This window comes from Amblyraja radiata, chromosome 11 (genome assembly GCF_010909765.2).
Source record: "Amblyraja radiata isolate CabotCenter1 chromosome 11, sAmbRad1.1.pri, whole genome shotgun sequence".
Taxonomy (NCBI): domain Eukaryota; kingdom Metazoa; phylum Chordata; class Chondrichthyes; order Rajiformes; family Rajidae; genus Amblyraja; species Amblyraja radiata.
Window position 1 is genome coordinate 63,715,519 of NC_045966.1, and position 25,683 is coordinate 63,741,201.

Sequence of the window (25,683 nt, forward strand, 5' to 3'; positions counted from 1 at the left end):
GAAGTTGCAATATAATGTCCTTTGTCCTATTCTGTGCCCTGATGTATAAAGGAAAAGCTTCACCGCCATATCAATGTGTGCTGCCACTGTCAGGAAACTATGGGCTTGACCCCAAGCCCTTCTCTTCTGCAACATTCCTTAGCACCCGACCATTTGCTATATATGATCCCTTCATATTCGACTTCCCAAGATGTCAACCTCCCTCTTGTTGGGATTAAATTCTATCTGCCAACTCTGCCCAATTTTCCATCTCATTTGTATCTTGCTGTAACCCAATACTGCAGCATAGTTGTATTAAATTATTCAGGCCTATATTTGTGCATGTCATCCTTTAAATCGTTCATCCAGGCATCACAAATTCAATGGAATACTGTTATGGTTATGAATAATTGGTTTTATTTGTGCATATGAGAATATATTAGAAGGAACTGATTGATAACAGCAGAAGCAGTGGTACCCAGGTCAGCCTTTATCAGATTGAAGTCATTGTATCTCAGACACATTCATTTCACCTGTGGTCACAAACAGGTCAAGTTCCAAGTCCTGTCGATCCTTTTGAAGAGTGCTAAAGTGCTCCGTTTCTCATCCCTCCAGTTACCTTTCGCCTCTCTCCTAAAGATTCCCATTATCATGTACCAGCGCAGGCAGCTTTGGTGTCATCTCGTCTCCTGTTTTAGCATCCTGTCGCCTCCATCTCCACATTCACCAACCCTGCCCATCCTTCACCTCTCCTCAGTACAGGGCCCATGTCTCACCTGTCTATCCTGGCTGTCTCTCCTGTGTTCTGATGGATTTTTGATGTGAAATGTCGATTATTCGATTCTCTCCGTAGATGCTGCTTGACCCGCTGAGTTTTCCAGCAGATTGTTTGTTTCTGTATTTTTCTACAATACTCTATGCTAAAATTTCACCCAGAACCACCTCAATAATCTGACTTCTCCCCCTTTGCCATCAGTTACTGGTGACCACCAGTGACACTGTGTGAATGCCTCTGTTCCTGCCAATGTCAGGGTTGGCCACTGACCATGGGACTGAATGAGCTGTACAAAATTCATCAATTCCCACAACAAACAAGAGATCAGGAACTAATGTGCCATAGGGACTACATTAATCCTCTAGAAATTAAATCTGCAATAGTATACGCATAGATATTTAAACAACATTCTCTGTGTGGCTCTGGATCCGACAGCTGGGAGAATCAGAAATGGGCAATCGCTATCTAATCAAACCACAAAGAAATATTAATAAAGAAAAAGGTGGTGTTCCAGAGCCGCGTGGGTTAGTGCTGGTTTCATTTTCTCTTGGGGGAATCGGGAATAGTTTCAGACAGGGGGTCAAGGCCAAGCAGCAGAGTGTGGCGCTCATAGGCGCTGCTCGCTCTGAATGCTGTGTCGGTCTGGTGCAAGCGATCCAAGACTCCCAGCACCCCGAAACACTGGTTAAACCTGCAAATACACACCAGTTTATAGAATGAGTCAATGCCACATCACCTTAAAGACCTGAGATGAGGCAAAGTAAAACTTTTTAGCCTGTTTCCCCAGGACTGCTTCACAGTTCAGAGATTGGCTTGTACACCACAGCACAGGATCGATCAGGCCCTTGTACACCACAGCACAGGATCGATCAGGCCCTTGTACACCACAGCACAGCACAGGAACGATCGGGCCCTTGTACACCACAGCACAGGATCGATCAGGCCCTTGTACACCACAGCACAGGATCGATCAGGCCCTTGTACACCACAGGATCGATCGGGGCCCTTGTACACCACAGCACAGGATCGATCGGGGCCCTTGTACACCACAGCACAGGGTCGATCGGGCCCTTGTACAGCACAGGATCGATCGGGTCCCTTGTACACCACAGCACAGGGTCGATCGGGCCCTTGTACACCACAGCACAGGGTCGATCGGGCCCTTGTACAGCACAGGATCGATCGGGCCCTTTGGCCCATTCCGAATATGATGCTGTCTTAATGTCACCATTGTATCACCTCCATAGACAACATGTTCCACACCTACAACTCTATAAAAAACACTTGCCCCACACCTCTCCTCTAAAGTGTTGCCTCTTTCACCGTAAAGCTATGCCCTCTTGTATTTGACATTTCCACCCTATCTATATCTCTATGTTATACACTTTTATCACGGCTCCCCTCAGCCGCCAGTGCTTTGAAAAACAATTCAAGTCTGCCCAGTCTCATCTGCACCTTTACCAAAAACTCAACATCCTTCCTGTAATGGAGCAACCAGAACTGCACACAATACTACAAATGCAGCCTGGCCAACGTTTATAGACCTATATCATGACTCCCTGACCTATAAAGCAAGAATACCATTTGCCTTTACCCCATATCCACTTGTGTTGCCACATTCAGGGAGTTATGGACTTGGGCTCCAAGATCTCTTTGTACATGAACCTTCCCCCTTGCATGTGCCCACCTTACACCCGTCACAATTAAACCATCTGCATTGAACCTACACTCTGCAGCATGAGGGTCCATAGTTAACTCTGATCATCTGCAGCTACTCGACTGGAAGGCTGGTCCGTGGCGGATCTCACACAACACTTGCCACCATGTTCCAACTGAACTCCACCTTCAAGGGGAGTAATCAGTCAGGAGACTCCGTCCCTACCCTCCCCACTCCCCACCCTGCTTACCGGAGGTGATGGAAATCGTGGAATTCTGGAGATGGCAGCAGTGGGAGGTGATACCCACAGTGGGAAATGGTGGATATTAACAGTGCCAACGAAAACCACAGCATCACTGTTGCCACATGTGATCTCAGCAGGATCGGCCCCACCATGGTCGGCAGCATGTTGGAGAACTGTGGGGGGGGGGGGAGGAGAGCTGAGTGAGTGAGTGATGCCAACAAGCAGCGGCACCCTGCCAGTCCCACCCCGAACACAGGGACCCAGCCCGTCCCACCCTGAACGGAGGCACCCAGCCCGTCCCACCCCGAACACAGGGACCCAGCCCGTCCCACCCCGAACACAAGGACCCAGCCCGTCCCACCCCGAACGGAGGCACCCAGCCTGTCCCACCCCGAACACAGGGACCCAGCCCGTCCCACCCCGAACACAAGCACCCAGCCCATCCCACCCTGAACACAGGGACCCAAGCCCGTCCCACCCCGAACACGGACCCAAGCCCGTCCCACCCCGAACACAGGGACCCAGCCCGTCCCACCCCGAACACAAGCACCCAGCCCGTCCCACCCCGAATACAAGCACCCAGCCCGTCCCACCCCGAACACGGACCCAGCCAGTCCCACCCCGAACACAAGCACCCAGCCCGTCCCACCCCGAACACAAGCACCCAGCCCGTCCCACCCCGAACACGGACCCAGCCAGTCCCACCCCAAACACAAGCACCCAGCCCGTCCCACCCCGAACACAAGCACCCAGCCCGTCCCACCCCGAACACGGACCCAGCCAGTCCCACCCCGAACACAAGCACCCAGCCCGTCCCACACTGAACACAGGGGCCCAGCCCGTCCCACCCCCAACACATGGCCCCAGCCCAAACTGCGGGGTTCTCACGCACACTCACACTATGAAATCCACACAGGCACTGCCTCCATGGCCAGACAAGAGTTGCCTCCATGGCCAGACAACCACTCGGCCCATCGAGTCTGCCCTGCTGTTCAGTATGATTACTGCTGATTTGACCCAGCCCATCCCACTACTCTGGCCTCAACTGCTCAGTGCCAGCTCCCCAGAACCCTCGATCCATCCGTCCTTTCAAATATTTATCATTCTCCATCTTAAATGATCTAACTTTTGCTTGTGATTCCTGCTCCAGGACTCGTGCGATTTCTGCAGCTTTTGAATATTCTGGCAATGTGAGCATTGTCAGACATGGCCAGATTCATCCCCACACTACTTACCACATGTTCGATGGGATGGGCGTAGAGGGAGATGATTCCGATGGGAGCTGTCCATTCATGGTGCTTCTTGTGAAAGTGTCGGTAAAGTGTCGGATGATGGAACAACCTGGCAGACCAATGTTGAAATGTTGACAATGTTGGCCAACAGTGACCATCGATCTGTGTACCCACACCTCCTCTGCCACCCCCACCCTCCCCTTTGGGGGCAACATGCAACAAATATTTACATCAAGGCTTTGTGAAATGTTAATTCCCCACCTGTCTAGTTATTAAGGTTAACATGTGGCATTGTGATGGGGTGGGGGTGTGAGTCCTGGGCACGGGGGAGCTGGGTGAGGGGGGTGTGAAAGAGGAGACCTGGAGGACAGAGGGAAGGGGATGAAGACCATGGTGGCAGGGCGAGGGGGGGGGCCACGGTGAGGGTAGGAACCATGGCCGGCAGGGCGAGGGGGGGGGGGGGGCTACGGGTGGGGGAGGTGAGGGTGAGAACCATGGCCGGCAGGGCTGACCTGTGGGAGTAGTAGAAGAACACCTCCTCCAGCAGGCCGAGGCAGCAGAGCTCGAACAGCACCCAGTGGAAGGTGGGCAGCTCGGGGCCACAGGGGCTCCCCCTCCACCGCATCACCGGGAACATCAGCAGCACCATGGGCAGCGACAGCAGCAGCTGGTTCAGCATCACCGTCCGCACGGCACCCAGCAGCTTGGCAGTGTCCACCTGTGTGCACATGGCACAGTCACCAATGTTCACCAACGCTCACTCTGCCCCTCACCATGACCCACCATCCATACAGCACCAGGCAGCTTGGCAGTGTCCACCTGTAGGCACACGGCATGGCCACCAAAACTCACCGTGTCCCTCACCATGACCCACCATCCATACAGCACCAGGCAGCTTGGCAGTGTCCAACTGTGGGCACACTGCATGGCCACCAACACTCACCATGCCCCCCCCCCCCCACCTCACCGGCACCACCAGGGAGGGTAACTCCATGCACCTGCTCCATCAGACCGCCTCTCAGGAGGAGTGGGGGTTTCAGACAAGCCTCACAATCTCTGCCCACTTCCCCTGAGCAAACCCCTTGTGCACTCTCTCCACACTGGTCAGAACCGTCTGGGCTGGGAAACAGAACCATTCTCCACCACCATACCCACTAATACTCTGTTGCTCAGTGCACTACTATACACTTGAACTGAAACTAACATGTGCTTTATATACAGTAATACTTTTACTGAACACTATGCATAAAATAATTTCAGTGTACCTCAGCGCATATCACGGTTCCATTGACATATCCAGCCATTTGCTAGCGTAATGAAGACAGCATAAATGGTCTTTCAGGATAGCATGGTCACAGGTAAACTGTGTCAGAGGGGGGGTGGCTGAGCAGGAGTCAGACGGGAGGGGGTGGGGGGTAGTAATGGTTGTGGGAGGCAAGTTTGCACAGGAGATAGACACAAAAAGTTGGAGTAAGTGAGACAGGCAGCATCTCTGGAGAGAAGGAATGGGTGACGTTTTGCATCAAGACTTTCTTCAGACTGAGTCAGGGGAAAGGGAAACTAGATATATGGTATGGAAGGGTAAGGTGTGAAAATGAAAGATCAAAGGGGACGCTAATCAAAGGAAATGATTATTCATTATTCAGACTATTATCTGAATGGTGGCCGATTAGGAAAATGGGAGATGCAACGAGACCTGGGTGTCATGGTACACCAGTCATTGAAAGTAGGCATGCAGGTGCAGCAGGCAGTGAAGAAAGCGAATGGTATATTAGCATTCACAGCAAAAGGATTTGAGTATAGGAGCAGGGAGGTTCTACTGCAGTTGTACAGGGTCTTGGTGAGATCACACCTGGAGTTTTGCGTACAGTTTTGGTCTCCTAATCTGAGGAAAGACATTCTTGCCATAGAGGGAGTACAGAGAAGGTTCACCAGACTGATTCCTGGGATGTCAGGACTTTCATATGAAGAAAGACTGGATAGACTCGGCTTGTACGCGCTAGAATTTAGAAGATTGAGGGGGGATCTTATAGAAACTTACAAAATTCTTAAGGGGTTGGGCAGGCTAGATGCAGGAAGATTGTTCCCGATGTTGGGGAAGTCCAGAACAAGGGGTGACAGTTTAAGGATAAGGGGGAAGTCTTTTAGGACCGAGATGAGAAAAACATTTTTCACACAGAGAGTGGTGAATCTCTGGAATTCTCTGCCACAGAAGGTAGTTGAGGCTAGTTCATTAGCTATATTATAGAGGGAGTTAGATGTGGCCCTTGTGGCTAAGGGGATCAGGGGGTATGGAGTGAAGGCAGGTACAGGATACTGAGTTGGATGATCAGCCATGATCATGCTGGCTCGAAGAACCGAATGGCCTACTCCTGCACCTAATTTCTATGTTTCTATGAAAATGTAGAATGGACCAGGCCTGTACCTTGATCCTGATATCAATAGGAACTGACTCAGAGCCATGGGTAACCTTGTGCTGCAGGAACTTGGGATCAGCAGTTCACGTGGGGATTAAAATAAAGATCCAGCAGGTTTGTTGACACAACAGAGGTTGTTGGGGGTGGGGAGAGCGAGGCTGGTTGCCCATGGATACAGCAGTATAGAGGCCAGCTGGGAAATGGGCGGCCTGCAGCAAGTGGATGCATTTTGGGTAATTTAATACTGAGCAAACAGACACTGCAAATAGCAAGAAGCATACAAACTCTGACGTAGAGAGACCTCGGTGCATAGCTCCCTGAAAGTGGCGGCACAGGTGGATGGGGTAGTGAAGTTATTTTACTTGTTCTACAGGCAAGGGGGCTGGATATTGGATTTGGGACCATGTGTTACAGCCGGACAAGATGCTGGTTTGCCACACTGGCAATACCGTCAGCACCTCATTACAACAGACAGAGAGGGAGGGAGGGAGGGAGGTTCAGCAGGGGGGGGGGAAGAGGGGCAGATTCAGACGTTACAGAGCAATTGATCCGTGTCCGTGTTTTATGATGCACGTGTCCCGGTCCTGTGTCTGTAGTATGACCCGTGTCCTGGTCCCGTGTCTGTAGTATGACCGTGTCCTGGTCCCGTGTGACCCGTGGCCCTCCCCGCCCACCACCCACCCCCTGCCCGCTGCCCGCTGACCGGCTGGTTGTGGCCGGCTTGGATCTTGTAGCGAGTGATGAGCTGCGGCTTCCCCGTCACGTCCACTATCAGCAACAGCCCGTTCACCAGCCAGAAGGCCAGGGTCGGTATCACCATCGCACCTGCCCACAGGGAGAGAGGTGTGAGACCAAACAAGACGGCGAATCAGGCACAGCACAGGCAGAGAATCACCATGGCACCTGGGATGGAAGGGGGAGAGGGTAAAGGGAGGGGGGATGAGGGGGAGCGTGGGGGGGAGTAGAGGGAGGACGAGGGTGGGAGGGGGTGTGGGGTGGGAGGGGGGTGGGGTCGAGGGAGGGGGGGGGAGTAGAGGGAGGGGGGGGTTGGGGGATGGGGGGGTGGAGGGAGGGGGGGGAAGTAGAGGGAGGACAAGGGTAGGGGGTAGTGCTAGAGCTGAATGGAGGTGTAGGACCACACAACACTAGGATCTCACCCACAGTACAAGCAGAGTTGAAGTGTTTAATTATTTAGCCCCACGATCAAGTTTCTCCCGGCTCCGTGGGCTCAGGTTTGAGTGCGGCACTAAGTGGCATCACATTGAGTTTGACAATTTTAGGTAACACACCCTCCAATGTCGCCTGTGACCCACCCATTTCCCCCACTATCCCTCCCCCCTTTATCCCAGTCTCTGGCTATATGCTTCACTCCTCTCTCCTTGCCATACAACCTTGTGTCCCCCTTTGTGTCCTTTTCATCTCTGGCCTTTGTCCACCCATCTGCCAATCACCCCCCCCCCTCCCCCACCCCTCACCTGTACCCACCTATCACTTGCCAGATTTTGTCCCCCCTCCCCCCTACTCCAGCAGTCTGAGGAAGGGTCCCGACCCAAAGCGGCACCTCCTCCAGAGATGCTGCCGGACCCACTGGACTACTTTGTGTTTCACTAACTCAGACTATACATTGGAGCAGACACACACAAATCTACAAAGCCATCCCCAGCCCAATGTTCCCACAACCCCAGCTAATGGCCATCTTCAGCCCTGCACAAACCCCGGCTAACCCCCGATGCAACTAACGATCATCTTCAGCCTTGCATAACATCGCGCCCCCAGGCGCCCACTCACCAAAGATGAAGAGAAGCCATTCATTGCCTTGGACGAAGCTGTAGGCCTTTCCCCACTGCGACTGCCAGAAGTCCCCAGATGCCCCCCAGAATTGCTGCAAGTGCCTGAGGATTTAACAATTCCAGTTAAGCATCAGAAACACCCTTCGGCTCACCATGTCCATGCCAGCTACACTAAACCCACTGCTTGTGGGTTGTTTCCTCCTGTGCCTTGCATGTTTAAGTCACAATCTCTCCTAAACACAGTGACTATCTGTTCCCACAGTTACTATCTGATCCCAGCGCAAACATGCCCCTCAGATCTCCCTAGCCTGGCAAAAGGACTGACCGGCTATCCTATCCACGCCCTTCATAATTCACCCGTCAGCCTTCTACATTCCACTGAGAATCAGCCCAGTCTCTCCCCCCCCCCCCCCCCCCCCCCCCCCCCCACCCCACTCCACCCCCCCCCCCCCCCCCACACAGCCCTCCCCCCTAACTCATTCACCACATTCTCACAACTGTGGCCTTGCTCCCCCAGATCGCTCAGTACATCAATGCTCCCCACGTCTCGGCCATTTCCTCTGTCCTGCCAGAGTTTCACTTCCCAAAGTTACCTCACACTTGGATTAAATTCCATCTTCACCGCTCTGCCCAGAATTCCAGCTGATCCATATCCCGCTGTATTTACAGGCAAGGTCTTCACTGTCTCTGTGTGTCTGTTGTAAACCTACTGATCACACTCCAGACATTCGTGACCACATGTACTCCACTTGTTAGACCTGCAGCCCACCCAGCCCTGCACAAGCAACCTGCCCTCTCTCCACTCTGTGGCACAACAACTCTCCAAATCCCAGAGTCCAAACTCAGCTCCAGCTGTGCTGGGGAGCTGCAGCTGGACACATCTGTATGGTCAGAAGGGAGAGTGGAGATGGATGTCACCTCCCCCTCCCACAGGGCCGACATGCCACTGCCTTGCTGCACACTTCTCCCCAATAGAAACCAGAGCAGGTTGCAGAGACAGTCCGTAACGGGGCACTGGTGCCTCTGGCTCTCACTGCCGAACAACACCGGGGAGATAACACGATGCCAGCACATGGCAACAGCAGAGCCTTTCACGCTCATGCCCATTGTGGTCAGTCAAGGGCCCACATCTTGTGCTAACTGGCCCATCCAGGAGACCACCATGCTGGGAGCCCACCCACCAGCCCAGGGACACTTACCATGTCACCGAGTTACGAAAGGCTGCAAACACAAAGAGTCCAGAGCCCAGGATAAAGGTAGCTTTCTTCACCGAATCCCAAATATGTCTCTCCTGCAGGCAAGTAGACAGGTGGCTTCAACTTACTGAGACTAAACGTTGGAGAATAAGTTCATCAGTAATAGGAGCATCCATTCCAAAGAGGAAGAAAGATTGTAAGGGGAGCAAGAGGCAACTGTGGCTGACAAGGGAAGTTTGGGATGGAATAAAACTAAAAGAAAATGTGTATAACATAGCAAAGAGTAGACGGAAGCCAGAGGATTGGGAAACGTTCAAAGGGCCACAGATGGTAACAAAAACTTTAAAGGGCAATACGGGTGAAAAGATGAAGTACGAGGATAAGCTGGCCAAGAATATAAAGGATGGTAAAAGCTTCTTTAGGCATGTTAAGAGAAAAAGATTAGTAAAGACAAATGTGGGTCCCTTGAAGGCAGAAAAGGTGAAATTATTATGGTGAACAAGGAAATGGCAGAAGAGTTGAACAGGCTACTTTGGTTCTGTCTTCACTAAGGAAGACACAAACAATCTCCCAGATGTACTAGAGGGCAGAGGATCTAGGGAGAAGAGGAACTGAAAGAAATTTGCATTAGGCGAGAAATAGTATTGGGTAGACTGATGGGACTAAAGGCTGATAAATCCCCAGTGCTTGATGGTCTGCATCCCAGCATACTCAAGGAGGTGGCTCTAGAAACCGTGGATGCATTGGTGATCATTTTCCAATGTTCTATAGATTCAGGATCAGTTCCTGTGGATTGGAGGGTAGCTAATGTTATCCCACTTTTCAAGAAAGGAGCGAGAGAGAAAACTGGGAATTATAGACCAGTTAGCCTGACATCGGTGGTGGGGAAGATGCTGGAGTCAATTATTAAAGAAGTAATAACGGTGCATTTGGATAGCAGTAACAGGATTGATCCAAGTCAGCATGGATTTATGGAGGGAAAATCCTGCTTGACTAATCTGCAATTTTTTGAGAATGTGACAAGTAAAATGTATGAAGGAGAGCCAGTGGATGTAGTGTATCTGGACTTTCAGAAAGCCTTTGATAAGGTCCCACACAGGAAATTAGTGGGCAAAATTAGGGCACATGATATTGGGGGTAGGGTATTGACATGGATAGAGAATTGGTTGGCAGACAGGACTAGTGGGGTGCCGCAAGGCTCAGTGCTGGGGCCGCAACTATTTACAATATATATTAATGATTTAGATGATGGCATTAAAAGTAACACTAGCAAATTTGCAGATGACACAAAGCTGGGTGGCATTGTGAACTGCGAAGAGGATTCTAGGAGGTTGCAGGGTGACTTGGACAGTTTGAGTGAGTGGGCAGATGCATGGCAGAGGCAGTATAATGTAGATAAATGTGAGGATATCCACTTTGGCGGCAAGAACAAGGAGGCAGATTATTATCTCAATGGTGTCAGATTAGGAAAAAGGGAAATGCAACGAGACCTGGGTGTCCTTGCACACCAGTCACTGAAAGTAAACATGCAGGTACAGCAGGCAGTGATTAAAGCTAATGACATGTTGGCATTCATAACGAGAGAATTTGAGTATAGGAGTAAATAGGTCCTTCTGCAGTTGTACAGGGCCCTGATGAGACCACATCTGGAGTATTGTATGCAGTTTTAGTCTCCTAATTTGAGGAAGGAAATCCTTGCTATTGAGGCAGTGCAGCGTAGGTTCACGAGATTAATCCCCAGGATGGCGGGACTGACACGTGAAGAAAGATTGGAAAGACTGGGCTTGTATTCACTGGAATTTAGAAGGATGAGGGGATCTTATAGAAACATATAAAATTTTAAAAGGACTGGACAAGCTAGATGCAGGAAAAATGTTCCCAATGTTGGGCGAGTCCAGAACCAGGGGCCACAGTCTTAGAATAAAGCACAGGCCAAACTTAGATGAATTAAAACGTTTTCACCCAGAGAGTTGTGAATTTGTGGAATTCTCTGCCACAGAGGGCAGTGGATGGATTTAAGAGAGAGTTAGATAGAGCTCTAGGGGCTAGTGGAGTCAATGGATATGGGGAGAAGCCAGGCACGGGTTATTGATTGGGGACAATCAGCCATGAACACGATGAATGGTGGTGCTGGCTCGAAGGGCCAAATGGCCTCCTCCTGCCACTCGGCCCATCAAGTCATGGCTGATCTATCTTTCCCTCTCAGCCCCTTTCTCCTGCCTTCTCCCCATAACCTCTGACACCCTAATAGCTAACGTTTCTTTATTCAGGAGCAGCAGTGATAATCCAGAATCTGTGAGGGAACTGCAGTGGCAGAAAAATGATCGGGAAAGATTCTGTGGAACAGGACGGTATGGACTGATTGGGATCGTCAGCCTGGCTCTGTGTGAGTAACCCTGCCTCAACAATTGCACCGAGCTTTTCTGAAGATGAGGGTAGTGCGGAAAATGGATTTTTGTAGGAGCTTTGACAAGATCCTGGATGTGAGGCTGCTTTAGCAGCTGAGAGCATGTGACAGGCTGGTTGTAAGGGGTGGAATATCTATCTGATAGGTGACCGGTGATGCCCGCCCCCACCCCCCCCCCCCCAAATCTTCCAGGTGACCTCCTGAGGAAACTCATGTGGAAAGGAACTGCAGGTTTAAAAATACAAAGAAGGGTCCCGGCTCAAAACGTCACCCATCCTTTTACTCCAGAGATGCTGCCGGACCCACTGAGTTACTCCAGCACTTTGTGTCTATCCTTGGGAAACTGTTCAGGCTTGTGTGGAGATGACACAAAGGTTGGTGTTGTAGCTAGCAAGGGTTGTCCAAGGCTACAGCAGGATGGAGATGCAGACCTGGCCACAGCAATGGAAGCTGCAGGTTAATCCTAATGAGTGAGGTGATATATTTTGTGAAGTCAGATGGGAGGAGGGCACCCAGTAAATGGTGGGGCACTGAGGACTGCTGATGAACAAAATATACATTTGCACGTGCTACAATTGTATAAAAGATCAAAGCACTGTGTGTATCTGGTCAGCACACTAGAGGAAGGGTGTGATTGTGTTGAAGATAATGCAGGGGAGATTCACCAGTGTGTGGCCTCCATTGGAGGACTTTAGTGATAAGATGAGATTGTATGGAATGTGGAACACAAAGCCGTAGAACACTGGGCCAACCCGTCGGCCAAGTTTGATGCCCAGTTAAACCCATCCCATTTGGCCGCACCTGGTCTATTTATACTGCCTGAGCTTTATTTCCCTGCAGATGATGGAGATATAATGTTATGGAAAACAGAGAGGGCAGAGTGCAAGAATGTTTTTCTCATGGTGAGGCTGTCTAAAACACAAGCATGTAGGTTTAATGTGAGATGGAAGTTTCAAACAGATCAAAGGCTTTCCCCACTGAGAGTGGCGGATGTCACAAGATATGCCAGAGGTGGTGGTGGCAGAAAGGATCACTACGTTTAAGAGGCATCTAGATAGGCCTTTAATAGCCAGGACTAGCAGGATACTGAGGCAATGTAGGCAAATGGGGTTAGTACAGATATGTACAAAGGTGGGGCAAAGGGCCGTCTCCGTGCTGTAAATTCTGACTCGTGATAAAAGGTGATTCTGTACCTGTCTCCTTGGTGCTGCCCACTTAGGCTGCTCTCCCCAAACTTGCATCTGAGGAGCAGAGTGGAAGGATTATTTGTTTAACTACACACATGATAATCAGGTTCAGAGCAAATCCACGCGTGTGTTAGTCCACGCTTCTGGCCTCCTGTTCCCAACACAATTATTCTGTCACATCGAGCCAGACTTCACTTGATATGGGTCTCAGACGATGAACATAGACGGAGTTTTACCCTTTGTTCTAGTTCTCCAGCCTCTTCTGATTCACAAAATAAAAGCAAGAGACAAAGCAAGCCAAACTCTGTGGCATCGGCCCACCTGTGGCACAACCAGTCTCCCCACAGACAGCAGGTCCTCTCTCTCTCTCTCTCTCTCTGGGACCACGAGGAGGGATGGAGCTCCTGAGAACCAGCTGCCGGAAGCTGCCAACAGCCCTCATGGCTAAATCCAGCAACTAACTGGCCACTAGCCTCTGTACCAGGTGCCCAAACGCATGGACCATGGGCCTGAAGTCCAGCCAGAAGTCGAGCTGCAGCTGTGCGATCATTCACACATTATGTGCAGCCTCCTGCCCTATGTACCTGGCCCCACAGGTGGGCTGGGTGTGTGTGGAGTCTGAACCCATTGCTCTAAGCAGCCCTGTCACCCAATCCCAGCGCAAAGGGAAAGGGCTTCAGTGTGGACACACCCGTGATCATTAGGCCTTAATCTCCTTACAAAATCTAGTTAGTTTGTAATTTGGTTGGACCACAACATAGTATTAGTCAGTGATAAACAAACTATTTGTTGCTGGAAGTTGGCATTTAATTAGGTAGCTAACTCAGTCTGGTTGAATGAGTTACTGACTAGAGAGCATTTAAACAAATGAGGCTAAATATAATTTCTAAATCAGTGAATGACATCAAATGAGGGGGTAATCAGTACTGAAGACAATTGTGACAAGTTATAGATCAACATTAATAACCATGCACACCATCACATAAACTGAAAAATCAACTTCAACAGCAGGCAATGAGAGAGCGTGTGCAAGGGGGCAGGGGCAGGGAGTAAGGGGTAGAGGGCAGGGGCAAGGATAGGGGGTAGAGGGAAGGGTGGGGGAAGGGGCAGAGGGAAGGGGGGGCCGAGGGGCGTGGTAGGGGCGGGGGAAGGGGGCAGAGGGAACGGGGTTAGAGGCAGAGGGAATGGGGGGTGGGGTTAGGGGCAAGGGTAGGGGGCAGAGGGAAGGGGGGTAGGGGCAGAGGCAGGGGGCAAGGGTAGTGGCCAGGGGGCAACGGGAAGGGGGGGGGTGGAGGGTTGGGGCAGGGGCAAGGGTGAGGGGCAGGGGCAAGGGTGAGGGGCAGAGGGTACGGGGAAGGGGGGTAGAGGGTAGAGGGAAGGGGAGCAGGGGCAGGACCCGGCTGCGAGGCCGCTCCGGCGTTTGCCAAAAGCCCCAATTGACTCCTGCTCGGTCTGAAGAAGCGCCTCGACTCGAAACCTGACAGATGCTGCCCGACCCATTGAGTTACTCCAGCACGGTGTGTGTGTGTGTGTGTGTCTATCCCGGGTTAGTCAGGACCATCACATGTATCGGATACATGTCCAACTGCCTCACTCACACCCGTCAAGGCAAGTGGACCGTGACCGCTAACTCTGACCCGCGCCCGCCAACAGCAGCCGGTAAATCTGACCCTCCCCCCCCCCGGCCCGGCCCATCCATCCCGCCCCCTACCCGTCCGTCCCTGTCCGTCCCTCTCCACCCCTCTCCCTCCCTCCCCGTCCTCCGCGATGGCCCATCCCTCCCTGTCCCTCTGTACCCCTATCCTCCACCTCGCTCGCTTCATCATCCCCCCCCCCCTCACCGTCGCTGCCGGAGCTGCGGCGACCAGACCCGGAGCTGCGGCGACCAGACCCGGAGCTGCGGCGACCAGACCCGGAGCTGCGGCGACCAGACCCGGAGCTGCGGCGACCAGACCCGGAGCTGAGCTGCGATATCCGCGGTGGACGGGCACAAAGCTCTTATAGCAGGCGACAATCACGTGACGCAGCCCCGCCCCGCCCCTGCTGACAGCGTTGCACAAGTTCATGAGTCCATGCCAGCGCCGGCCTTAAGCCAGTTGGACCAATTGGGCCCCGCGCTAGAGTAATCTACTCTCGGCTCACGTAGATTCTCTCCTTCCCTCCCTCCCTTATTTCTCTCCTTCCCTCCCTCCCTTCTTTCTCTCCTTCCCTCCCTCCCTCCCTTCCCTCCCACACACATAACGCACAGACAACCAACACACACACACATCACGAACACAAACTAACACAAACTAACACACACACACACACAACTAACACACACACACACAACTGTTAGGATTGGGTAGAAGCCCAAAGGGTAGGATGGGGCTGAAGCCCAGAATTTAATGCCTGGACTGGTTTTTCGCCAATTTGGTTTTCCAGGATCTAGTTAATTAAATTACTTTTTTTTCATTTCACAGTCACGAAAACAAGTGGTATTGTAACTATGTATTTTTTCAGAGGTTATCTACACATTTTGTTTGCTACTTGTAGGCTTACATGTATGCAATTTTATATTAAAATGTAGCTTAGACCTGATTGGTCCATTAACTCGCAGGCACTTTTTAAGCGCACATTTTGATTACTTTCCATTCTACCATAGAGATATAAAGTCTATAATAAACTTTATTTATATTTCTATGATTCTACAGACCTTGGCTGGGAGGCTAGGGCTCACCAAAAGTATTCCCAATTGGGCCCTGCACCTCCTAAGGCCGGCCCTGGTCCATGGTAGACAAAAATGCTGGAGAAACTCAGCAGGTGAGTCAGCATCTATGGAGCGAAGGAATTAGGCAACGTTTCGGACCGAGACCCTTCTTCAAACTGATGTGAGGGTGGGGGGGGGGCGGGAGGAAGAAAGGAAGAGGTGGAGGCAGTGGGCTGAGGGAGAGCTGAGATGGGGAGGAGAAAGTAAGGACTACCTGAAATTAGAGGTCAATGTTCATACCGCTGGGGTGCAAACTGCCCAAGCGAAATATGAGGTGCTGCTCCTCCAATTTACGGTGGTCTTCACTCTGGCCATGGAGGAGGCCCAGGACAGAAAGGTCGGATTCGGAATGGGAGGGGGAGTTGAAGTACTGAGCCACCGGGAGATCAGGTTGGTTATTGCGAACCGAGCGGAGGTGTTTGTGGCGAAGCGATCGCCAAGCCAAGAGTCTCTATTGTTTTAGTTTAGAGGTACAGCACAGAGACATGCCCTTCGGCCCTTCAGTCCGCGTCAACCAGCAATCTGCACATTAACACCACCCGACACTCACTAGGGATAATTTACAATTATACCAAGCTGATTTATCTACAAACCTGTACGTCTTTGGAGTGTGGGAGGAGCCTAGAGTACCCGGAGAAAACCAATGCAGTCACGCGGAGATCGTACAAATTCCATACAGACAGCGCCCGTGGTCAGGATCGAACCCGGTGCTGAATCTCTGGTGCTGTAAGGCCGCGACTCTACCGCAGCCCTTACTAATCAAGAATTTGTCAATCTCCGCCTTAAAAATACCCAGTGAATTGGACTCCTCAGCCATCTGCGGCAATTAATTCCACAGTTTCACCATCCTATGACTAAAGCAATCCCTCCTCATCTCCTTTCTAATGGTGCATCCTTTTATTCTGAGGTTGTGCCCTCTGGACCTAGACTCGCCCACTTGTGTAAACATCCTCTCCACATCCACTCCATCCTTTCAGCTACACCAGGCTGGTCAGAAAGGTGTGGCTGGTATCTACAGTTCCTTGTGTCTACTTGGCCTAACACTACATACATTTCCCTTCCTCCACTAAAAGTCAGTCAACCAGTTTCACAATTCGCAACAATGTATCCCTCTTGGGATCACATCATCCCGAGCCAACAATCAGTGCTTCAGTCAACCTCCCTCCTCCCTGCCTGATGCTGGCCCTGATTCGTCCTGGCCTTTTCCTGTTTCCTATTCCCCGCACCCTACAATCATTCTGAGGAAGTTACCCGACCCGAAATATCACCCATCCATATTCTCCAGAGATGCTGCCAGACCCACTGAGTTACTCCAACATTTTGTGTCTTCCTTTGGTATAAACCAGCATCTGTAGTTCCTTTTTATTAGAATGTTTCCCCACTGTTCAGTTTGCACCTCAGTGCTGCCCTCTGGTGCTGAGGTTGTTGGCTGACGTCTTTGCTCTAGGATTCCTTTCAAGTCCTTTGGTTTGACAGGGTTTCCATCTCTACCTTGCCAGCATGAGCCAGCTCTCGACCCCCTCCCCTCCCCTCACCCTCACCGTCTCCCCGCTCAACCCATTTTACCTGTCGGGCAGCAAATGTCATAGAAAAATAGGTGCAGGAGAAGGGCATTCGGCACTTCGAGCTAGCACCGCCATTCAATATGATCATGGCTGATCATCTAAAATCAGTATCCCGTTCCTGTTTTCTCCCCATATCCCTTGATTCCTTTAGCCCTAAGAGCTAAATCTAACTCTCTTGAAAAGATCTAGTGAATTGGCCTCCACTACCTTCTGTGACAGATAATTCCACAGATTCATTACTCTCTGGGTGAAAAAGCTTTTCCTCATCTCAGTCCTAAATGGCTTACCCCTTATTCTTAAACTGTGACTCCTGGTTCTGGGCTCCCCCAACATCAGGAACATTTGTCCAAATATATAACATAAGAATGTTATACCTTTCTGTAAGATCCTCACTCATCCTTCTAAATCCCAGTGAATACAAGCCCAGTCCACCCATTCTTTCATCATATGTCAGTCCTGCCATCCTGGGAAATAACCTGGTAAACCTATGCTGCACGACCTCAATAGCAATAACGTCCTTCCTCAAATTAGGAGACCAAAATTACACACAATACTGCAGATGCAGTCTCACCAGGGCCCTGTACAATAAGGGGTAAACCATTTAGAACGGAGATAAGGAAACACTTTTTCACACAGAGAGTTGTGAGTCTGTGGAATTCTCTGCCTCAGAGGGTGGTGGATGCTGGTTCTCTGGAAACTTTCAAGAGAGAGCTAGATGGGGCTCTTGAAGATAGCGGAGTCAGGGGATATGGGGAGAAGGCAGGAACAGGGTACCGATTGTAGATGATCAGCCATGATCACATTGAATGGCAGTGCTGGTTTGAAGGGCCGTATAGCCTACTCCTGCACCTATTGTATATTGTCCACTTTTTAATAAATTAGGGGGAGCGAAAACGGGGAATTATAGACCAGTTACCTTACACCGGTAGTGGGGAAGATGCTGGAATTGATTATTAAAGGTGTTATAGCAGCACATTTGGAAAGCAGTGACAGGATCGGTCAAAGCAAGCATGGATTTATGAAAGGGATTCATAAGGAATTCATTATTTTTGAATTTTTTGAGGATGTAACAAGTGGAATGGATAGAGGAGAGCCAGTGGATAAGTTCCCACACAAGAGATTAGTGTGCAAAATTAAAGCACATGGTATTGGGGGTAGGGTACTGACATGGATAGACTGGCTGGCAGACAGGAAGCAAAGAGTAGGAATGAATGGGTACTTTTCAGAATGGCAGGCAGTGACTAGTGGGGTGCCACAAGGCTCAGTGCTGGGACCCCAGTTGTTTGCAATATATATGAACAATCTAGGCAAGGGAATTAAATGTGACATCTCTAAGTTTGCGGATGTCACAAAGCTGGGTGGCAGTGTGCTATGAGGAGGATGCTATGAGGCTGCAGGGTGACTTTGATAGGTTGTGTGAGTGGGCAGAAGCATGGCAGATGCAGTATAATGTGGATAAACATGAGGTTATCCACTTTGGAGGCAAGAACAGGAAGGCAGATTATTATCTGAATGGTGTCGGATTAGGAGAAGGGGAGGTGCAATGAGACCAGTGAAGAGAGCTAATGACATGTTGGCCTTCATTGTGAGAGGATTTGAGTTTATGAGCAATGAGGTCCTACTGCAGTAGTACAGGACCCTGGTGTGCAATTTTGGTCTCCTAATTTGAGGAAGGAAATTATTGCTATTGAGTTAGTGCAGCGTACGTTCACCGGATTAATTCCCGGGATGGCGGGACTGTCATATGCTGAAAGAATGGGACGACTGGGATTGTATTCGCTGGAATTTAGAAGGATGAGAGGATATCTTATAGAAACATATAAAATTCTTAGAGGATTGGACAGGGTAGATGCAGGAAAAATGTTCCTGATGTTGGGGGAGTCCAGAACCAGGGGTCACAGTTTAAGATAAAGGGTAGGCCATTTAGGACTGAGATGAGGAAAAACATTTTCACCCAGAGAGTTGTAAATCTGTGGAATTCTTTGCCACAGATGGCAGTGAAGGCCAATTCACTGAATGCTTTCAAGAGAGATTTAGCTCTTAGGGCTAAAGGAATCAATGGATATGGGGAAGAAGCAGGAACTGGGTACTGATTTTGGATGATCAGCCATGGTCATATTGAATGCGGTGCTGGCTTGAAGGGCCAAATGGCCTACTCCTGCACGTATTTTCTATGTTTCTCTGTGTAGGGTGGAACTGCAGATAATTGTTTAAACAGAAGGCAAACATAAAATGCTGGAGTAACTCAGCGGGTGAGGCAGCATCTCTGGAGAAAAGGAATAGGTGATATTTTTGGTCGAGAATCTTCTTCAGACTGAGAGTCAGCAGAAAGAGGAATGAGAGATATAGATGGTACTTAGGACAATGAATGGAAGATATGCATTAAACAATGATAATCAATGAAAGGTGGTGCCCACAATGGTCCATTGTTGGCCGTGGGATAAGTGATAATGTGTTATACGGGCAGTAGAACTCAACGGGACAACAGTGAATCTAGTTTGATGACTAGGGTGGAGAACGGATGGAGAGAGATGGGATGCAAGAAATGGAGAGAGGGGGGATGCAAGTACACAGCTGGCGTCCTGGTGCCTTTGTAACAACCTGGAGCTCACTGCTCTTAAGACAGTGGAATTGATAGTAGACTTTAGGAGAGCTCCCCCCCCCCCCACCCCTAACTCACCATCAACAACACCACAATCACATCTGTGGAGTCTTTTAAGTTCCGGGGAACCATCATCCCCAATGGCCTTGAATGGGGGCCACCATCGACTCCACAGTCATAAAGGCACAACAGAGGATGTACTTCCTGCGGCAACTGAGGAAGCACAATCTGCCACAGGCAATGATGGTCCAATTCTATACGGCCATCGTAGAGTCTGTCCTCACTTTCTCCATCATGGTCTGGTTTGGCTCAGCCACCAAGCACGACACCCGGAGGTTGCAGCGAATCGTCCGATCAGCAGAGAAGGTTATTGGTTGCAACCTTCCCCCATTGATGACCTGTACACTACAAGGGCCAGGAAGCGAGCGGGCAAGATCATCTCTGACCCCTCTCACCCTGGCCACAAACTCTTTGAATCACTTCCCTCTGGAAGGCCACTCCTTGACTGTCAAAGCTGCCACAGCCAGACATAAAAATAGTTTTTTTCCACGAGTAGTAGCTCTACTCAATAACCAAAAATCTGTAGCCTCCTTTTGCTCTGGTATTTAATTTAATTCACATGTTTAATCGATAATGTTTTATTATTAATGTTTAATGTTTTATTCTTAATTGTCACTGGATGTCATGTTGTCATGTTGTTACTTGCGAGTGGAGCACCAAGGTGAATTCCTTGTATGTGAACATATTTGGCCAATAAACTTATTCATTCATTCATTCCACCACTCACTGTCCCCGCAATGCAACCCGTTCCCCCAACGCAATATTCCACCACTCGCCCATAGCCCCAAACTGCGCAGGCGCGGCTCATTTGCCCTTATCCCTCAACACTCCCTCCCCCTCCTCTTCACCCTCCCTCTTCTCTCTCCTCTCCCTGCTCCCCCACTCCTCACCTCTCCTCTATCGCACTCCCCCACTAAACAATGTTTATATAACATTTCTCCTCCTCCCCTCCCCCACTCCCTCCCTCTCCTTACAACAATGTAACAAATTTCTCATTGCATTGGCTGGAACACAGTTGATCGCCAGTTTATGTAAATGAGATCCCATTGTGATGTCATTGTCGGGTGGAGCACTGTTGATGGGCAGTTTATGTAAATGAGATTCCATTGTGACGTCATAGCTGCTAAGTGCCAAACTGGCACTGCAGTGTTCAAGTGATTCTTTCTCAAACGTTCTCAAAAATCTGAATAACCAGTAAAATATAACATCAATCTGAATGTAACTTGATGCACTTCACCATAAGACAATTGTGAGTAAGGTGGTGCAAACATTGTAGCGCTATTGTGTACCATTTTGGCATAATTCACGTCATGAAAAGCTGGAAAATAAACACACAAACTAACAGACAAGATGAGAGTTTTAGTAATTTATTAGGCAAAGTGGGACCCGTTGGGTCCCTGGCACATGGGCCTGATCTGTAGATCAATCACTATTGCTGATTTGATCCATGTCTGGCTTTGCTGTTGTTCACCCGATCCGTATCCAGTTCGGTTTCCACTATACCATCTGGTGGTGTGTGACTAGCAGTTCTGTTTGTTCTAGGACTCGGAGCCTACAACAGCTTATGTAATGTTGTGTCTATGTGATGTTATTAAAATACTTATTATGAAGTTAAACGGCTCCGTGTTATCAGCACTTCATACATGGTGTCAGAAGCAACACTTCAGATCGATCTTGGCTGCTATTTATACGACTTTCCACACTCGGCTGAAGCTTTCCGAAAACCGGACCCACTTGTCTTCGACAGCGATATCGGAGAACGATGGCGTACCTTCGAGCAAGAGAATTATGTTTTCATTGATGCTGCACACCACGATAAACCTCCCCGCGTCCAAGCTTCCCACCTCAATCTTGCTGGACTGGAGACTATTCGACGTGCCATGTCCTTTGTCTACGCGGAGGAGGTAAACTAGCTGGGAGGGGAGGTTGTCACCCCTGCTGAATCGATACACGACCCGGTGTGTCTCAAAGATAAATTTACAGCAGCTATGCAGTCCATAATCTAACCTCACCATGCAGCGGCACAAATTTAACACGTGTATTCAGAGACCTGGTGAGCCGGTCGAGTCTTATGTTAACTCTTTGAAGGTCGCAGCAAAGAGCTGCAGATTTGGAGATCTTTGTGATGAGCTCATTAAAGACAGGATTGTGTGTGGCATTGTCGATGAGAAGTTTAGAAGAGAACTTTTACGTGATTGCGACTTGACACTGGCCAAAGCTATCTCCACCTGTCGAGTTCACACTAAAACGCGGAGTTTCCGGCGGCAATCGGCTTTCAGTATTGAAGCTACACAGCCTGAGTTCAGGGGATAACGGCGGCAAAGGGAAGCGATGCAAGTCCCGCTTGGTAAGCTTGTGACGGGATTTATTGTCGATTGCACTCATTGCGGGAGCTCTCATGTTGCAGAAAGGGAGAAGTGTTCAGCTTTTGGCCAATTTTGGCACGGCTGCAAAACGCGTAACCATTTCTGGAGATGCTGGCGATCTCGACCCTGCAAGGGTATTCTGAGGGATGGGATATGTTGGCATTTGGATGGGCAAGGGCTGACTAGGGATAGTCAACATGGTTTTGTACGTGGGAGGTCGTGTCTCAAAAATCTGATTGGGTTTTTTGAAGACGTGACCAAAAGGGTCGATGAGGGCAAAGCTGTAGATGTTGTGTACATGGACTTCAGTGAAGCATTCGACAAGGTTCCGCATGGTAGGCTGCTCAGGAAGGTGAGATCGCATGAGATCCAAGGAGAGATAGCTGAATGGATAGACAATTGGCTCCATGGAAGGAAGCAGAGGGTGATGGTGGAAGGTTGCTTCTCAGACTGGAGGCCTGTGACTAGTGGTGTGCCTCAGGGTTCGGTGCTGGGCCCATTACTGTTTGTCATCTACATCAATGTTTTGGATGAGAACATACAGGGCAAGATTAGCAAGTTTACTGATGATACAAAAGTGGGTGGTTTTGCAGATAGTGAAGATGGTTGTGAAATATTGCAGCGGGATCTGGATCGATTGGCCAGGTGGGCTGAGGAATGGTTGATGGAATTTAATATAGAGAAATGTGAGGTGTTGCATTTTGGGACGTCTAACATGGGCAAGACCTAAACAGTGAATGGTAGGGCTCTGGGTAGTGTTGTAGAGCAGAGGGATCTAGGAGTACAGGTGAATGGTTCCTTGAAGGTCAATTCGCAAGTGGTCAAAAAGGGTACATTGGCATTTATCAGTCAGAGCATTGAGTAGAAGTTGGGTCATGTTGCAGTTGTATAAGATGTTGGCGAGACTGCATTTAGAGTATTGTGTTCAGTTCTTGGCACCATGTTATAGGAAAGATGTTGTCAAGCTGGAAATGATACAGAGAAGATTTACGAGGATGTTGCCAGGACTAGAGGGTCTGAGCTTTAGGGAAAGGATGAGTAAGTTGGGACACTATACTGTGGAGTGCAGGAGGATGAGGGGTGATCTTATCGAGGTGTATAAAATCATGAGAAGAATAGATCAGGTAGATGCACAAAGTCACTTGCCCAGAGTTGGGGAATCGAGGACCGGAGGACATTGATTTAAGGTGAAGGGGAAAAGATTTAATAGGAATCTGGATAACATTTCACACTAAAGGTGGTGGATGTATGGAACAAGCTGCCAGAGGAGGTAGTTGAGACTGGGACAATTGCAACGTTTAATAAACAGTCAGACAGGTACATGGATAGGACAGGTTTGGAGGGATGTGGGCAGCTGGGACTAGTGTAGATGGGACATGTTGGCTGGTGTGGGCAAGTTGGGCCAAAAGTGACACCTGTATCATTCTTTGTTTCCCTGTCCGTTCCCTGCTGGTTCTCTACCCGTTCCCTGGGCCTGACCACATGTGGCCTATGGAATCCCAGCCAAGCGAGGCTGTTACTGCTGTATCTCGGCTGCACCCACACAGGGGACCATTCTGGGCGTCTCCCTCTCCCTGCAGTGACTGACATCGCAGTGCCACCTGCCTTTTACATAAGTACTTGTTGAGCCTGTCGAGTCTGTGTGGAATGTTGTATTCTCTGCCCTGCCCATACCCGATATATAACTTGTTATGTTGTCCTGCCGTGATGCTAAATAACCCAGCACAATAAACATAACAGGGTTTTATTCAGAACAAGCAGTGAGAGGAGTCCTGATGGAGGCCTGTGACTAGTGGTGTTTGCACACGTGTGCACGGTGAGTGTGTGTTACATTGCTTGTCTTCACATAGAGTCGTACAGCCTAACTTGCCCACGTTGACCAACATGCATCATCTACACTAGTACCACTTGCCTATCCCTCAAAACCTGTCCTCTCCATGTAGCTGGCCAAATGGGTTTTAGTACCTGCCTCAACTAAAAGTGTGGTAAACACACAGTCTTTCGCCAAGAGCAGGGGAACCAGAGGACATCGGTTTAAGGGGGGGGGGGGGGGGGGACAATTTAATAGGAACCTGAGAGGTAATTTATTTTCATAAAGGTTGGTGGGTGTATGGAGCGAGCTGCCGGAGGAGGTAGTTGAGACAGGTAGTATCACAACTTTTTAAGAAACTTTAGACAGGTACAGGTTTGGGGCGATATGGGCCAAACGAAGGCACGTGGCACCAGTGCAGATGGGGCATGTCGGTAGGCATGAACAAGTTGGGCCGAAGGGCCTGTTTCCATGCTGTATGACTCTATTGCTCTCTATAACTCCCCTGTGACTTGCACAGTTGTGACATGACATTCCAACTCATAGTCATCGAGTGATACAGTGCGGAAACAGGCCCTTGGACTCAACTCGCCCACACCGGCCAACAATGTCCCAGCTCCACTAGTCCCACCTGCCTGCGCTTGGTCCATATCCCTCCAAACCTGTCCTATCCATGTACCTGTGCAATGTGAGTGTGCATTTATACACGATGTTTGTGTGTGTGTTGCACGTGTGCACTAACGCGTGTGCACTGCGAGTGTGTGTTTGCACGCGTGTGCATTGTGAGTGTGTGTTTGCACGCGTGTGCACTGTGAGTGTGTGTTTGCACGAGTGTGCACCGAGCTCGGTTCCGCTTCCATTTACAATTATGAAACACTTGGCTGTTTGGCAAAGAGGAATCTCTCGGCGCTGCGCCGCCACGTGCGTTCTTTACATAACTTTGTTTTTACATAACCCAGTGTTTTATAAACAACGCATCCCGACCGGGGTAAACCGGCACCAGCACGGGCGTCGGATCATCGGCACCGGGTCACCGGCGGATCACAGCCGGGCCAGCACCGATTCAACATCGGAACAGCACCGGGAGTTGCACCGTGAAGGAGGCGGGCCGGGTGGAGCAGGAGCCGGGGCCGGTGATGGAGCGGGGGCCGGGGCCGGTGATGGAGCGGGGGCCGGGGCCGATGGCCGAGATGCTGCGCTGCCCGTGCTGCCGCCGCCCGCTTCGGGAGCCCGTGACCACCGCCTGCGGCCAAACACTGTGCCGCCGCTGCGTCCCGGGCTGGGGCTGCCCCTTGTGCGGGATGTCGCTACCGACCACCGCCGCTGCCGGCCGCGTCAATGTGCTGATCAGCGGGCTGCTGGAGCGGTGGAGGGCGGCCGGGCCGGGAGCGGCGCCCGGTAGCCAGGACACCCCGCAAACACCGGACACCGGACACCCCGCAAACACCGGGCACCGCGCGGACAACGGAAACTGCGGACACTCCACACAGTCTCCGGTCAGTCTGAACCCTGAGATGTCAGACGTGGAACCCCGGTATCCCGAGGCCCGGGGAACCCAGCTCCAACAATCCAGTAAGAGACCGCGAGGGGTGAGGGTGTCCGCTGCGGGGAAGGAAGGGTGACGGGAGGGGGACGGTGAGGTGCAAG

General features: G+C 50.4%; 2 protein-coding genes across 3 annotated transcripts in view; one reads left to right on the plus strand and one right to left on the minus strand.

Annotated features, from left to right (window-relative positions):
* Positions 1 to 373: 373 nt before the first annotated feature.
* On the minus strand, positions 374 to 25,111 carry faxdc2 (fatty acid hydroxylase domain containing 2). 2 transcript variants are annotated; one of them, XM_033030031.1, is made up of 10 exons: positions 25,105 to 25,111; positions 14,726 to 14,802; positions 12,891 to 12,938; positions 9,294 to 9,385; positions 8,093 to 8,196; positions 7,008 to 7,129; positions 4,400 to 4,605; positions 3,891 to 3,996; positions 2,662 to 2,828; positions 374 to 1,445 (listed from the first exon to the last, which is right to left on the minus strand). In XM_033030031.1, exons 3-10 carry the CDS (start codon positions 12,936 to 12,938, stop codon positions 1,292 to 1,294), a joined length of 999 nt encoding a protein of 332 aa, XP_032885922.1. In that variant the 5' UTR covers positions 14,726 to 14,802; positions 25,105 to 25,111; the 3' UTR covers positions 374 to 1,291. The 2 variants fall into 2 exon arrangements, with proteins under 2 accessions (XP_032885922.1, XP_032885921.1); XM_033030030.1 differs by having other exon boundaries at positions 14,726 to 14,879.
* Positions 25,057 to 25,683, plus strand: part of LOC116978710 (LON peptidase N-terminal domain and RING finger protein 2-like) — a 34,701-nt gene continuing 34,074 nt past the window's right edge. Inside the window, exon 1 of the mRNA XM_033030029.1 lies at positions 25,057 to 25,608. Coding sequence (XP_032885920.1) covers positions 25,173 to 25,608 — 436 coding nt within the window. The 5' untranslated portion in view covers positions 25,057 to 25,172. The remainder of the gene's footprint in view (positions 25,609 to 25,683) is intronic.